Source organism: Heptranchias perlo, chromosome 6 (genome assembly GCF_035084215.1).
Source record: "Heptranchias perlo isolate sHepPer1 chromosome 6, sHepPer1.hap1, whole genome shotgun sequence".
Taxonomy (NCBI): Eukaryota; Metazoa; Chordata; class Chondrichthyes; order Hexanchiformes; family Hexanchidae; genus Heptranchias; species Heptranchias perlo.
Genome location: NC_090330.1, coordinates 24,230,526 through 24,246,285, shown reverse-complemented (window position 1 = coordinate 24,246,285; position 15,760 = coordinate 24,230,526). Strand labels below are relative to the sequence as shown.

The 15,760-nt window shown below is 46.2% G+C and overlaps 1 protein-coding gene across 2 annotated transcripts in view; it reads left to right on the top strand.

The window, feature by feature from the left end:
- nbeaa (neurobeachin a) overlaps window positions 1–15,760 on the top strand; it is a 637,170-nt gene that overhangs the window by 65,173 nt on the left and 556,237 nt on the right. For both annotated transcript variants that reach the window (XM_067985944.1, XM_067985943.1), the window contains exon 2: window positions 13,189–13,420. In XM_067985944.1, the coding sequence (XP_067842045.1) occupies window positions 13,189–13,420 (232 nt within the window). The remainder of the gene's footprint in view (window positions 1–13,188; window positions 13,421–15,760) is intronic.

Sequence of the window (15,760 nt, the reverse complement as noted above, 5' to 3'; positions counted from 1 at the left end):
CATCCTCAATGATGGCGGAGTCCAGCACGTGAGTGCAAAAGACTAGGCTGAAGCGTTTGCAACCATCTTCAGCCAGAAGTGCAGAGTGGATGATCCATCTCGGCCTCCTCCCGATATTGCCACCATCACAGAAGCCAGTCTCCAGCCAATTCAATTCACTCCACGTGATATCAAGAAACGACTGAGTACACTGGATACAGCAAAGGCTATGGGCCCCGATAATGTCCCGGCTGAAGTGCTGAAGACTTGTGCTCCAGAACTAGCTGCACCTCAAGCCAAGCTATTCCAGTACAGCTACAACACTGGCATCTACTCGACAATGTGGAAAGTTGCCCAGGTATGTCCTGTCCACAAAAAGCAGGATAAATCCAATCCGGCCAATTACCGCCCCATCAGTCTACTCTCAATCATCAGTAAAGTGATGGAAGGTGTCGTCGACAGTGCTTTTTTTTTTATTCGTTCATGAGATGTGGGTGTCGCTGGCGAGGCCGGCTTTTATTGCCCATCCCTAATTGCCCTTGACAAGGTGGTGGTGAGCCGGCTTCTTGAACCACTGCAGTCCGTGCTATCAAGCGGCACTTACTCACCAATAACCTGCTCACCGATGCTCAGTTTGGGTTCCGCCAGGACCACTCTGCTCCAGACCTCATTACAGCCTTGGTCCAAACATGGACAAAAGAGCTGAATTCCAGAAATGAGGTGAGAGTGATTGCCCTTGACATCAAGGCAGCATTTGACCGAGTGTGGCACCAAGGAGCCCTGATAAAGTTGAAGTCAATGGGAATCGGGGGGGAAATCTCTCCAATGACTGGAGTCATACCTAGCACAAAGGAAGATGGTAGTGGTTGTTGGTGGCCAATCATCTCAGCCCCAGGACATTGCTGCAAGAGTTCCTCAGGGCAGTGTCCTAGGCCCAGCCATCTTCAGCTGCTTCATCAATGATCTTCCCTCCATCATAAGGTCAGAAATGGGGATGTTCGCTGATGGTTGCACAGTGTTCAGTTCCATTTGCAACCCCTCAGATAATGAAGCAGTCCGGAAAAAATGATCACAGAATCCTGAATTGTGACTGATTAGCATTCCTCCATGTAGGTTGCTTGTGGACGACCGTGCACTTCTCACTCGGTACACCATCATGCCTGCCATTGCCCTCCATCCTTTGGGAGCTTGCGTGCTGCAAGGAAACCTGCCCGAGAAGTGTGTAGCCCCTGCACTTGGCACCATCGACTTCTTGCGCCAACTACAATTTCATATGTTGTGTGGCAGGGTAACTAGTGCTGATCCTGTGATCCGCCACAGGCGATCTCTGCTTGTAGGTGCATCATCTGGATGAGGTAGCCATACCCCCCCGAATGGCATGCGCTGTTCCCAGCTGGGCAGTGTACCATGAGGCCTCCCATGTCTCCCCCTATCTCACCTAAATAGCTCAGGTAAGACAAAGCTATTTCTACCTGAACACTGTATGGTACAAACTGCCTCCCGAACACCCTGTGTCCTCCTGATAGGCTGAACACACCTTCTCAGGATATGGTGCCTTTTAAAAATTCAGTTTTTTAAAATTCGTTCACGGGATGTGGGCGTCGCTGGCAAGGCCGGCATTTATTGCCCATCCCTAATTGCCCTCGAGAAGGTGGTGGTGAGCCGCCTTCTTGAACCGCTGCAGTCCGTGTGGTGACGGTTCTCCCGCAGTGCTGTTAGGAAGGGAGTTCCAGGATTTTGACCCAGCGACAATGAAGGAACGGCGATATATTTCCAAGTCGGGATGGTGTGTGACTTGGAGGGGAATGTGCAGGTGGTGTTGTTCCCATGTGCCTGCTGCCCTTGTCCTTCTAGGTGGTAGAGGTCGCGGGTTTGGGAGGTGCTGTCGAAGAAGCCTTGGCGAGTTGCTGCAGTGCATCCTGTGGATGGTGCACACTGCAGCCACAGTGCGCCGGTGGTGAAGGGAGTGAATGTTTAGGATGGTGGATGGGGTGCCAATCAAGCGGGCTGCTTTATCTTGGATGGTGTCGAGCTTCTTGAGTGTTGCTGGAGCTGCACTCATCCAGGCAAGTGGAGAGTATTCCATCGCACTCCTGACTTGTGCCTTGTAGATGGTGGAAAGGCTTTGGGGAGTCAGGAGGTGAGTCACTCGCCGCAGAATACCCAGCCTCTGACCTGCTTTCGTAGCCACAGTATTTATATGGCTGGTCCAGTTAAGTTTCTGGTCAATGGTGACCCCCAGGATGTTGATGGTGGGGGATTCGGCGATGGTAATGCCGTTGAATGTCAAGGGGAGGTGGTTAGACTCTCTCTTGTTGGAGATGGTCATTGCCTGGCACTTATCTGGCGCGAATGTTACTTGCCACTTATCAGCCCAAGCCTGGATGTTGTCCAGGTCTTGCTGCATGCAGGCTCGGACTGCTTCATTATCTGAGGGGTTGCGAATGGAACTGAACACTGTGCAGTCATCAACGAACATCCCCATTTCTGACCTTATGATGGAGGGAAGGTCATTGATGAAGCAGCTGAAGATGGTTGGGCCTGGGACACTGCCCTGAGGAACTCCTGCAGCAATGCCCTGGGGCTGAGATGATTGGCCTCCAACAACCACTACCATCTTCCTTTGTGCTCGGTATGACTCCAGCCACTGGAGAGTTTTCCCCCTGATTCCCATTGACTTCAATTTTACTAGGGCTCCTTGGTGCCACACTCGGTCAAATGCTGCCTTGATGTCAAGGGCAGTCACTCTCACCTCACCTCTGGAATTCAGCTCTTTTGTCCATGTTTGGACCAAGGCTGTAATGAGGTCTGGAGCCGAGTGGTCCTGGCGGATTCAGTTTGTGAGGTGAGCTTTCTGTCTGAGCCCTTGGATGTGGTTGGCAGGTTGCACTTTCTCCATCCTCCCTTGGTAAGTACTATCCAGGCGTCCCTTAACTGTGAAACCCCTAGCAACGCTTCTTGCTGCAGCTCTACCTGCCTCCATAGTGCTTGGAGTCGATCTGGCAAGCTTTGTCTGACATCGCCTCAGCTCTCTGAGTGTTTTCAGGTGTGGCATGTCACAGACCTCGTGGAACTTCTGCATCTGCCTGCACTGGACTAATGAGACTAGCTTTGCGCTGCACTGCCCTGATCTATTTATTCTTGAACTGCTTATTTATAACCCCCTCCGTATCTGTTATTCCCAAATTCATCGAATTGCATGGATGAATCTTTGAACACTAAAGGAATCAAGTGATATGGAGATCGGGCAGGAAAGTGGAGTCGAGGTTGAAGATCAGCCATGATCTTATTGAATGGCGCAGCAGGCTTGAGGGGCCACTTGGCCTCCTCCAGCTCCCATTTCTTACGTTCTTATGTTCTTACTCTCATTTCTATGACCGCTGTGTAACCAAAGTTTTCCAGCCAAACTCTGTCCACTGGTATTTCTGTGGTCATCCACAGCCTCCACATCTGGACAACTTAGCTATTTACATAATGGTTGTCCTTCACAGGCTGCCATGTACTGTCATGAATGAGCAGCCAGTGTCTCGCAACTGCCTTAAAGTGTGTCCCATTCAAGGTGACTCGGTGATGGTAAGGAGTCAATCTATATATAGTCATCGCATAACTAGACGTCTTATACCTCATGAGCTCGCACAGCCTCCTGCACGATTTCCAAGAGACCAGCAGCACTGGTTTGCCTTGCCTTGTCACATTAAAAATACCTGTGGACTGATTTTAACCCTGACGACCCAGAGGGAATAGGGCGGGCAGGTAGTGAAAATGGCAGTCTGTGCTACCCGATGCGTTCGTGCCGCCACCATTTTAACTGCCGGGTTTCCACAATGGGCCAGTTGGAGAATGCTAAGAGAAACAGAGGGTAGCAGTAGACTTTACTGAGCAATTGAGAAAAAAAAAATCACTTAAGGAAGAGTCTGCAATAAAATAGTTATGATGTGGAGATGCCGGTGATGGACTGGGGTTGACAATTGTAAACAATTTTACAACACCAAGTTATAGTCCAGCAATTTTATTTTAAATTCACAAGCTTTCGGAGGCTTCCTCTTTCGTCAGGTGAACGATGTGAAAATGAAATCCTCGAAATGAAATCGCATTTATAATTCACAGAACAATGCTTGGTGATTACAGACAGTTTTTTCAACTGCCCGTTGCCAAGGCAATCAGTGTGCAGACAGACAGGTGTTACCTGCCAGGTCTCAGAATATACAAATCACCAAAAAAAAACAACAAACAAAAAAAAAACAGAGATAGAGAGGTAGAAACATAGAAAAGACAGCAACTGACCCGTTATATTAAAAACAGATAACATTTGTTCGCTGGTGGGGTAACGTGTAGCGTGACATGAACCCAAGATCCCGGTTGAGGCCGTCCTCATGGGTGCGGTACTTGGCTATCAATTTCTGCTCGACGATTTTGCGTTGTCGTGTGTCTCGAAGGCCGCCTTGGAGTACGCTTACCCGAAGGTCGGTGGATGAATGTCCATGACTGCTGAAGTGTTCCCCGACTGGGAGGGAACCCTCCTGTTTGGCGATTGTTGCGCGGTGTCTGTTCATCCGTTGTCGCAGCGTCTGCATGGTCTCGCCAATGTACCATGCTCTGGGGCATCCTTTCCTGCAACGTATGAGGTAGACAACGTTGGCCGAGTCACAGGAGTATGAACCATGCACCTGGTGGGTGGTGTCCTCTCGTGTGATGGTGGTATCTGTGTCGATGATCTGGCATGTCTTGCAGAGGTTACCGTGGCAGGGTTGTGTGGTGTCGTGGACGCTGTTCTCTTGAAAGCTAGGTAATTTGCTGCGAACGATGGTCTGTTTGAGGTTGGGTGGCTGTTTAAAGGCGAGTAGTGGAGGTGTGGGGATGGCCATAGCGAGGTGTTTGTCCTCATTGATGACATGTTGAAGGCTGCGGAGAACATGGCGTAGTTTCTCCGCTCCAGGGAAGTACTGGACGACAAAGGGTACTCTGTTGGTTGCGTCCCGTGTTAGTCTCCTGAGGAGGTCTATGCGATTTTTTGCTGTGGCCCGTCGGAACTGTCGATCGATGAGTCGAGCGTCATATCCCGTTCTTACTAGGGCGTCTTTCAGCGTCTGTAGGTGTCCATCGCGTTCCTCCTCGTCTGAGCAGACCCTGTGTATTCGCAGGGCCTGTCCATAGGGGATGGCCTCTTTGACGTGGTTAGGGTGGAAGCTGGAAAAGTGGAGCATCGTGAGGTTGTCCGTGGGCTTACGGGAGAGTGAGGTGCTGAGGTGCCCGTCTTTGATGGAGATTCGTGTGTCCAAGAAAGAAACTGATTCTGAGGAGTAGTCCATGGTGAGCTTGATGGTGGGATGGAACTTGTTGATGTTATCGTGTAGTCTCTTCAGTGATTCTTCGCCGTGGGTCCATAGAAAGAAAATGTCGTCGATGTATCTGGTGTATAGTGTTGGTTGGAGGTCTTGTGCAGTGAAGAAGTCCTGCTCGAACTTGTGCATGAAAATGTTGGCGTATTGGGGTGCGAATTTGGTCCCCATGGCTGTTCCGTGTGTTTGGGTAAAGAACTGGTTATCGAAGGTGAAGACATTGTGATCCAGGATGAAGCGGATGAGTTGTAGGATGGCGTCCGGAGATTGGCTGTTGTTGGTGTTGAGTATTGATGCTGTCGCAGCGATGCCGTCATCGTGGGGGATACTGGTGTATAGTGCCGAGACGTCCATCGTGGTGAGAAGTGTTCCTGGTTCAACTGGTCCGTGGGTACTGAGTTTTTGTAGGAAGTCTGTAGTGTCGCGACAGAAGCTGGGGGTTCCCTGTACGATGGGTTTCAGGATGCCCTCGATGTATCCAGAGAGGTTCTCACACAGGGTTCCGTTGCCTGATACGATAGGACGTCCGGGTGTGTTGGCTTTGTGTATCTTTGGGAGGCAGTAGAAGTCTCCCACGCGGGGAGTACGTGGGATGAGAGTACGTAGGATGCTTTGAAGGTCTGGATCGAAGGTCTTGATCAGTTTGTTGAGCTGGTGGGTGTGTTCTTTGGTCGGATCTGCGGGTAACCGTCTGTAGTGTTCCTGGTTGTCCAGTTGTCGGTATGCTTCTTTGCAATAGTCCGTTCTGTTCTGTATGACTATGGCTCCTCCTTTGTCCGCTGGTTTGATGACGATGTTGCGGTTGGTCTTGAGAGCGTTGATGGCGTTGCGTTGTGCTCGGGTGACATTCTGGACTGTCTTCTGAGTGCGGCTGATGAATCTGGCATTGACGCATTTCCTGACCGCTTGAGCATACATGTCCAGCTGAGGGCAGCGACCCTCCGGAGGAGTCCAGTTTGACTCTTTCCTCTTCGGTTGCTGTACCGCGGATCCCTCTGTCTGCTGTTCCGGACCGTCGATTGTCTCATTGGGAGACAGAGGGATCCGCGGTACAGCAACCGAAGAGACCCAATGAGACAATCGACGATCCGGAACAGCAGACAGAGGGATCCGCGGTACAGCAACCGAAGAGGAAAGAGTCAAACTGGACTCCTCCGGAGGGTCGCTGCCCTCAGCTGGACATGTATGCTCAAGCGGTCAGGAAATGCGTCAATGCCAGATTCATCAGCCGCACTCAGAAGACAGTCCAGAATGTCACCCGAGCACAACGCAACGCCATCAACGCTCTCAAGACCAACCGCAACATCGTCATCAAACCAGCGGACAAAGGAGGAGCCATAGTCATACAGAACAGAACGGACTATTGCAAAGAAGCATACCGACAACTGGATAACCAGGAACACTACAGACGGTTACCCGCAGATCCGACCAAAGAACACACCCACCAGCTCAACAAACTGATCAAGACCTTCGATCCAGACCTTCAAAGCATCCTACGTACTCTCATCCCACGTACTCCCCGCGTGGGAGACTTCTACTGCCTCCCAAAGATACACAAAGCCAACACACCCGGACGTCCTATCGTATCAGGCAACGGAACCCTGTGTGAGAACCTCTCTGGATACATCGAGGGCATCCTGAAACCCATCGTACAGGGAACTCCCAGCTTCTGTCGCGACACTACAGACTTCCTACAAAAACTCAGTACCCACGGACCAGTTGAACCAGGAACACTTCTCACCACGATGGACGTCTCGGCACTATCCACCAGTATCCCCCACGATGACGGCATCGCTGCGACAGCATCAATACTCAACACCAACAACAGCCAATCTCCGGACGCCATCCTACAACTCATCCGCTTCATCCTGGATCACAACGTCTTCACCTTCGATAACCAGTTCTTTACCCAAACACACGGAACAGCCATGGGGACCAAATTCGCACCCCAATACGCCAACATTTTCATGCACAAGTTCGAGCAGGACTTCTTCACTGCACAAGACCTCCAACCAACACTATACACCAGATACATCGACGACATTTTCTTTCTATGGACCCACGGCAAGGAATCACTAAAGAGACTACACGATAACATCAACAAGTTCCATCCCACCATCAAGCTCACCATGGACTACTCCTCAGAATCAGTTTCTTTCTTGGACACACGAATCTCCATCAAAGACGGGCACCTCAGCACCTCACTCTCCCGTAAGCCCACGGACAACCTCACGATGCTCCACTTTTCCAGCTTCCACCCTAACCATGTCAAAGAGGCCATCCCCTATGGACAGGCCCTGCGAATACACAGGGTCTGCTCAGACGAGGAGGAACGCGATGGACACCTGCAGACGCTGAAAGACGCCCTAGTAAGAACGGGATATGACGCTCGACTCATCGATCGACAGTTCCGACGGGCCACAGCGAAAAATCGCATCGACCTCCTCAGGAGACTAACATGGGACGCAACCAACAGAGTACCCTTTGTCGTCCAGTACTTCCCCGGAGCGGAGAAACTACGCCATGTTCTCCGCAGCCTTCAACATGTCATCAATGAGGACAAACACCTCGCTATGGCCATCCCCACACCTCCACTACTCGCCTTTAAACAGCCACCCAACCTCAAACAGACCATCGTTCGCAGCAAATTACCTAGCTTTCAAGAGAACAGCGTCCACGACACCACACAACCCTGCCACGGTAACCTCTGCAAGACATGCCAGATCATCGACACAGATACCACCATCACACGAGAGGACACCACCCACCAGGTGCATGGTTCATACTCCTGTGACTCGGCCAACGTTGTCTACCTCATACGTTGCAGGAAAGGATGCCCCAGAGCATGGTACATTGGCGAGACCATGCAGACGCTGCGACAATGGATGAATGGACACCGCGCAACAATCGCCAAACAGGAGGGTTCCCTCCCAGTCGGGGAACACTTCAGCAGTCATGGACATTCATCCACCGACCTTTGGGTAAGCGTACTCCAAGGCGGCCTTCGAGACACACGACAACGCAAAATCGTCGAGCAGAAATTGATAGCCAAGTTCCGCACCCATGAGGACGGCCTCAACCGGGATCTTGGGTTCATGTCACGCTACACGTTACCCCACCAGCGAACAAATGTTATCTGTTTTTAATATAACGGGTCAGTTGCTGTCTTTTCTATGTTTCTACCTCTCTATCTCTTTTTTTTGTTTGTTGTTTTTTTTTGGTGATTTATATATTGAGACCTGGCAGGTAACACCTGTCTGTCTGCACACTGATTGCCTTGGCAACGGGCAGTTGAAAAAACTGTCTGTAATCACCAAGCATTGTTCTGTGAATTATAAATGCGATTTCATTTCGAGGATTTCATTTTCACATCGTTCATCTGACGAAGGAGGAAGGCTCCGAAAGCTTGTGAATTTAAAATAAAATTGCTGGACTATAACTTGGTGTTGTAAAATTGTTTACAATAAAATAGTTAAGCATTGCAAAGTAAGTATTATGAGATAAGTTGACTAGGAGGGACTGGGAATGATTGGAATGGCAGCAGTCCCTCTTATTCCCTTTGCACAATGATGGTAAAGGCTGGACAGACTGTTGCAATCTTTCCTTTCATCAACCTGTGGCTCCCCACATTGCGACTAGTAGCCTCTGACCCCGACTGCTATTACCTCTGATCTCACCGTGACTGCATTTTGACCTTGCCCCTGCCCCAATGCCTCTTCTTCCATTAATTTATTCATCACTTACTGCTCCATGAATTTGTTTGCTGGCATGCCCTGTTGGTCTTTGAATATTAATTTACTGGTGCGCACTGTTTCATTAATTTATTGATTTGTTCAAGTGCCCGCTGCTTCATTCATTCACTGGTGCCTATTACTTATTAATTTATTAATTTGTTGCTATGCTTGCTGCTCCATTAAATAATTGACTTGGTGTGCCTGCTACAGTATGAACTTATTGATTTTCTGTTGTCTGCTACACCACTAATTTACTAATTTGTTATGCCCCTTATTGATTTGCTCATATGTCTGTTATTCCATTTATTTACTGGTTTTCCTGTTGTGTCTGCTGGTCTATGAATTTATTAATTCACTGTCCACTTCATCATTTAATTTACTGGTGTTAATTTATTAATTGATTACTGTCCATTGCTGCCGTAATTTGTTGGTGGTCACTGCTCTGTGAATTTATTAATGGTGCCTGTTTTTCTATGCATCAATGCTCATCAGTATCTTTTCGCTGATGCCAGTTAGTTGTGATGCAGGTGATTGTGCTGGTGTGTCTGGGTTCAGTTTTCCTGCTGTAATTGCATTGTGTCAAAAAAGCAACACATTTTCTAGTTTGTTCTGTTAATTTTTAATTTCTGTGTCATTATTGTAAAAGGTTCTGTTATCCACTGTTTTAGGAGGGATTGGCATCACATTCTTTGGAAACAGAGAGATGATCTTTTAACATCGTACAGGACTTGATTCCCCACTTGTAATGCCACACGAGACTGAGTACTATATATTATTTTAAAAATCTGGCATATGCAGTTCTCCCCTCCCTCTTCCATGCCCCTCTCCCCTCCTTTTCTGCAACTTTTCCAATGCCCTTCTGCCTTCACCCACCACTCCCAATCTCTCTCTCTCTCTCTCTCTCTCTCTTTTTCTCTTTCATCCCCCTCCTCTGCTCTCCCCTGGTCAAGCAACCAGTTATGTCCTGCTTGACTTCTGTGGACCATTCTATCCTCCTCGAATACCTCCACTTCACACTTGGAGAGGAATTTCCTAGAGTTAACGATTTTTTTGCCTGTCCCAGGAGATTGTCTTACTGTGTCAGGGATGGGGGTGATGGTGTGTGGAACCATGTCAGGATGAGACAGGCTTAATGGGACCAGCTGGTCTTTTCCAGCCTTTCAAATGTTTTGTGTGTTATCTCCTGGAAATATGGGATCAGCTTTCACATATACATATCAATGCCGCCCAGCTCCTCCTCTTTGCTTTCTCCATTGACCCAGGGTTGTTACAACTCTCTCCAATTACATAGAACTTTACAGCTCAGAAGCAGGCCACACGAGCCTCCTCCTACCTTACTTTATTTCACCCTATCAACATATCCTTCTATGCCTTCTTCCCTCATGTACTTTATCTAGCTTCCCCTTAAATGCATCTATGCTATTCGCCTCAACCACTCCATGTGGTAGGGAATTCCACATTCTCACCACAATTGCCTGTCCGCTAAGCAGTCCTGGATGAACCGCAACTCCTTGTAGCTAAATGAAGCTATCCTCTTCAGCACCAATGAACACCCATGTGCCACTGGTCTTGACTCCATTAACCTTTCTGGCTGCACTCTCAGGCCAAGCCCAGAGCTATGGAATCGTGGGGTCCTATTTGATTTTGCACTCTGCATCCCTGCCACATCTGATGCATTACTAAGGCTGCTTTCTTTTACTTCTGAAACATTTCCCTCCTCAGCTATCGAAACTCTAATCAATGCCTTTATCACTTTGAGGTTGAACTTGTTCAATGCTGTCTGTGCTGGCCTCCCCACTTCCATCCTCCGTAAACCAAAAATCATTGACAATGCAGTGGACCCTGTTCTCACCTGCTCTAAGGCAACCCGTCACCCCATTCTTGCCAAGCTTCACTGACTCCCTGTGCCCTGGAGAATCAACATTAAGATTCCCATCATACATGCGCACCCTTTACTCCTTCACTCGAACATTTAACGGCTGCTCCTTCAGCTGCTATGCCTCCTCAGCACCTCTGCCTTGTCGCTTCCCTCCTTCCCTTCAAAGACCCTTTACTGTGAACATACTTTTGCCCCTCCTAATTCCTCTCTCTGTCCTGCTCAGTCCACTACCATGTTAACAATCTGGGATGTGTCTCCATGTGTGAGTAGCACAATAAAAATGTAAGTTGTTAGATTCTGTTCATGAACATTTCAGCTGGCTCAAATTAAAAGACGTACAGACACGATAGATGAAATGTCTTCCTTCTGTGGTCTAAGAAGCAGGATCAGGCTGTACTCCTATGAAATAGTATGCTAACCATGTGTCAGTTACCTAGATCTGGCAGAGGAGCGTGCGTATCAATTCCTACTTCACAGGAAAGTTATGTTTGAGCTAATGCTAATTGATGATACCTGAAATGGAGGAATCCCTCTTTTGTATTCGTGGCTGAGAAATTGAAAGTTTCTTGGCCCTGAGTCTTTCTAGGCATCGGTTATTTTATTAGTATTGGTTATGGAACCTTATTCATTTGCTTCAACAGGTGATTGAACCACCTGCATAAAGGAGCGAGCAAATGAATTAGAGGATATAGAAGCTATGGGTTTTGGCAGTAGGATTCACTTATCCAGTTAGCATACAATTCACCCTCAAGCCCTTAAATTGCTTTGGGAATGAGACCAGCCATTGAGTTAAAGCCACCCAAGAATTGAAGTACTCTGCGTTTGTTTTAGTTAGTTTCGTTTTTGGATGTTTGAATTAGAAACACTGAAATATATTTTAGTAGTGTCACTGAAGATGTGCTACAAAGGATTGTTAGTGTGCTACCTCAAAGTGTTTAGTTTGATTCCAGTGTGACAGTTACTCTGCTGCACATATAATTCTAATTGGTGATCTGTATGGAGTTTTCCCAGCAAGGGTGTGGTTCCAGTAGCCAAAAATGGAAGTTGTGAATCATGACTTTCAAACAACTGCACAGATGGAACGCACATTTACTACAACAACAACTTGCATTTATATAGCACCTATAACATAGTGAAAACGTCCCAAGACATTTCACAGGAGCGTTATCAGACAGAATTTGATTCCGAGCTACATAGAGACAATAGGACAGGTGACCAAAAGCTAGATCAGAGGTAGGTTTTAAGGAGCGACTTAAGGAGGATAGAGAGACGGAGAGGTTTAGGGAGGAAATTCCAGAAAGCTTAGGGCCTAGGCACGGCGCGGTGGAGCGATGAAAATCGGGGACGCACAAGAGCACTGAATTGGAGGTGTGCGGAGAGCTTGGTGGGGGTGCGGGTGACAGGAGCTGTATGGCTGGAGGAGGTTACAGAGAAAGGGAGGGCGAGGCCATGGAGAGATTTGAACACAAGGATGAGAATTTTTAAATCGAGGTGTTGCTGGACCGGGAGCCATTGTAGTTTAGGGAGCACAGGGGTGATGGGAATATGGGGACTTGGTGCGAGTTAGGATATGGGCAGCAGAATTTTGGATGAGCTCAAGTTTACAGAGGGTGGAAGGAGGGAGGCTGGCCAGGAGAGCATTGGAATAGTTGTGTCTGGAGGTATTTTTTTCTTTATAGTTGTATTTTTAAAAATATTCTTGTCAATTTTCTCCCTTTCTCTCCTTCCCCACTTAGAATGTATTATTTCCTTTTTGGGATATGGTTCCATTACTCGTATTGAGTGTTAACAGTGAAAGTCAACAGGTTATTGGACTGAGGGTCATCATAGCTGAGCCCTATTCTTTTCTCACCTGATGTTCACATGCACTTGCACTTACAGCAAGGGTGTTGGTTAATGTTCAGGAATGGGAGCTGTGGCTGATTTTGTCCTCAAGACAAGGGCACTAAGGCTAATTGTAGTGTTCCTACTGCTTCCCTGGCTGAATTAGTTAACTCAGGATAGAGTAGAGATGAAGCACAGAGCCCTCCTAGCTCATCTTATTTACTGGATAAACTTGCTGTGTCAACGGGGGAGCTTACTAAAGTAGCTTTGTAAAAATCACTGATGTTGGACATTATAACCTGAAGCAGAAATGCTGTTATGATTTAAATGTTTTGAAATTGTGTGACATTATTTAAAAAGATGAAGCTGTTAAATAATTTTTCCTTTTCTTTTTCCCAACCCTCTTCCCCGCCCCTCCCCTCCGCCTTGACAGCTGGTTGGTGGAGAATTTGATTTGGAAATTAACTTCATCATTCAAGATGCAGAGAGTATAGCCTGCATGATAGAACTTCTTGAACACTGTGATGTCACCTGCCAGGCAGAGATTTGGAGTATGTTCACAGCCATTCTGCGCAAGAGTGTACGCAACCTTCAAGCAAGCACAGAGGTTGGCCTCATTGAACAAGTGTTACTAAAGATGAGCAAAGTGGATGACATGATAGCAGGTATTGATTATTTAAGCTGTGTTGATAACAGTATTAATGAAAATCTGCTGAAATATAGATTTCATAAAGCTTGACACACTTAATGCTTATTGTGAAGAAAGTCAAATATAGTTTTTGCCCTTTTATGTTTAATCAGATAACACTTTGCTGTCAAAAGAAGTAAATTGGCAGAATAAAATTCAATGCTTTTGATTGATGCATTTATTGTTTTTTTTAATAAATATCATTAAGTATGAAGAATGTCAATTGGAGCAGCCTGAAAATAATAAAGCAATTATGTCAGTTTTGAGGAGTATTTTGTTCAGCTAATTATTGAGTACACCACAGAAAGGTTATTATTCTGGCTGGGCCTCACCAAAGAACGCTCAGCTTCTCATGCCACTCATTCCACTCTAGCTCAGGATACTGGTAGTGATAATATTGCAAAAAAAAATTCCCTTTCCCTATTCCACTTCAATCTGTGTATGTATACATGTGTCTACCTCTCTTCCCCTCCCCAACTTTACTTCTGTTATTCACTATCCTTCATTTTATGTTGTTCATTCTTTTCCATTTCTGTTTTTCACACTCCTCCATTTCTGTTTTTCACACTCCTCCATTTCTGTTTTTCACACTCCTCCATTCCTGTTTTTCACACTCTTCTGTTTTTCACTCTTTTCTGCTGTTCACTCTCTTTAGCTTCTGTTTTTCACTCTTTTCCACTTGTTTTTCGCTCTCTCCGACTTATATTTTTCACTCTTCTTCTCCACTTCTGTTTTTCTTGCTTCTGTTTCACTGTCTTACTTTCGTCTTCTCTATTTCTGTTTTTCACCTCCCTCACTTTCATATCTCTTCCCTTCTTCACTTTTTTTTTCTCTCTCCTCCTCTTATCCTTTTTCTCCTTTTTCTTCATGCTTCCTACAGAATTGCAGTTGCCACACAGGGAGACATATGAAAATGAAGAATAGGAAAAGACCAGCTGATCCATCAAACCTGTTCCATATTGTCTTGGTTAAATGTATGCACACAATGACCCCCATCCACCACCCACCACCCCACTAACCAGCTGCGTATGCAATCTTCTAGAGAGGCAAAAAAATCAAAGAATCACCCTGGGTTAATTTAGGAAAAAAAAACTCTGGGAAATTCCTCTCTGACCCCTGAAGGCAAACAAACAAGTTTCAGGAATATATCTCCAGTATCTCACCTTCTGTACAAAGTAATGTCGGCCACAGTCAGAAACTCATCCAATACCCTATTGAATGTTTACAGCAAATCCACACTCTCTGCATGAACCAGTAAGTTGGTCCATAGGTCGACAACTCTATGAAAAGAAATACCTCCTGCATCTAAACTAATTCAATGCTTACATAACTTGTACTCATGCCTCCTGGTCCTCCTTCACCTATCTAACTCAAATGGTCTATCCACATGGACCGACTCTAATCTTTTCATTATTTAAAGACCTCAATCATATCTCCTTGAAGTCGACATTTTTATACAGTAAACATCCCAGCTCTCTAAGCCTATTCTGGTAACTAAGGTCCTTTTAAACTAGATATCTTGACTTGGTATTTAGAATATGGCTGTTTAAATATTTAGGAGATTCAAGGTATGGTATTAGTGCCTAGTTAAAATTTTGTATTGTGTAATACACTACATGGCATAACACTGCTGCTATGAAAATACATATTCTTTGACTCACCATAAGCAATGTTATGGGAGATTTGATAGTATTTTAAAATTAATTAAAATTATTTTTTGTTAAGTTAAACTCTAACATATTAAAATCTTACCTCTGACTTTCTGTCCATTTGGTGTTGTTTTCAGCAGTTGTAAGTTGCAGAATTTGCCATGATGACAGTGCATCATGGCATCTCTGTGTTAGCTGCCAGAAACAGTTCTTTGTGGGGTTGGGATACATTTCCTTGATGATGGCATTTCTCTCTTATCCCTTGACCCAAAGATGATGTGCTCCTCTGCTGTAAAGTTGATTGTTTGGTAACTCCATAAAGATGCATCAAAGTTCACAATTTTTTTCTTAGTAATCATGTTAATTTATTAATGTATATTACTTTCACTTTATTTGTTTTATGTCACTCTAGTCGCATCGCTGATTGGGTAGGATAGTGTAGTACCTTTCATGACAACTGACTTTCTCAACAAAAGCACAAGCAGACTACTGTTTTCTCTCTCTTCCATCCCTGCAGTCTGTTGAAGATTTATCTTTCATAGAATCATAGAAGTTTACAACATGGAAATAGGCCCTTCGGCCCAACATGTCCATGTCGCCCAGTTTATACTACTAAGCTAGTCCCAATTGCTTGCACTTGGCCCATATCCCTCTATACCCATCTTACC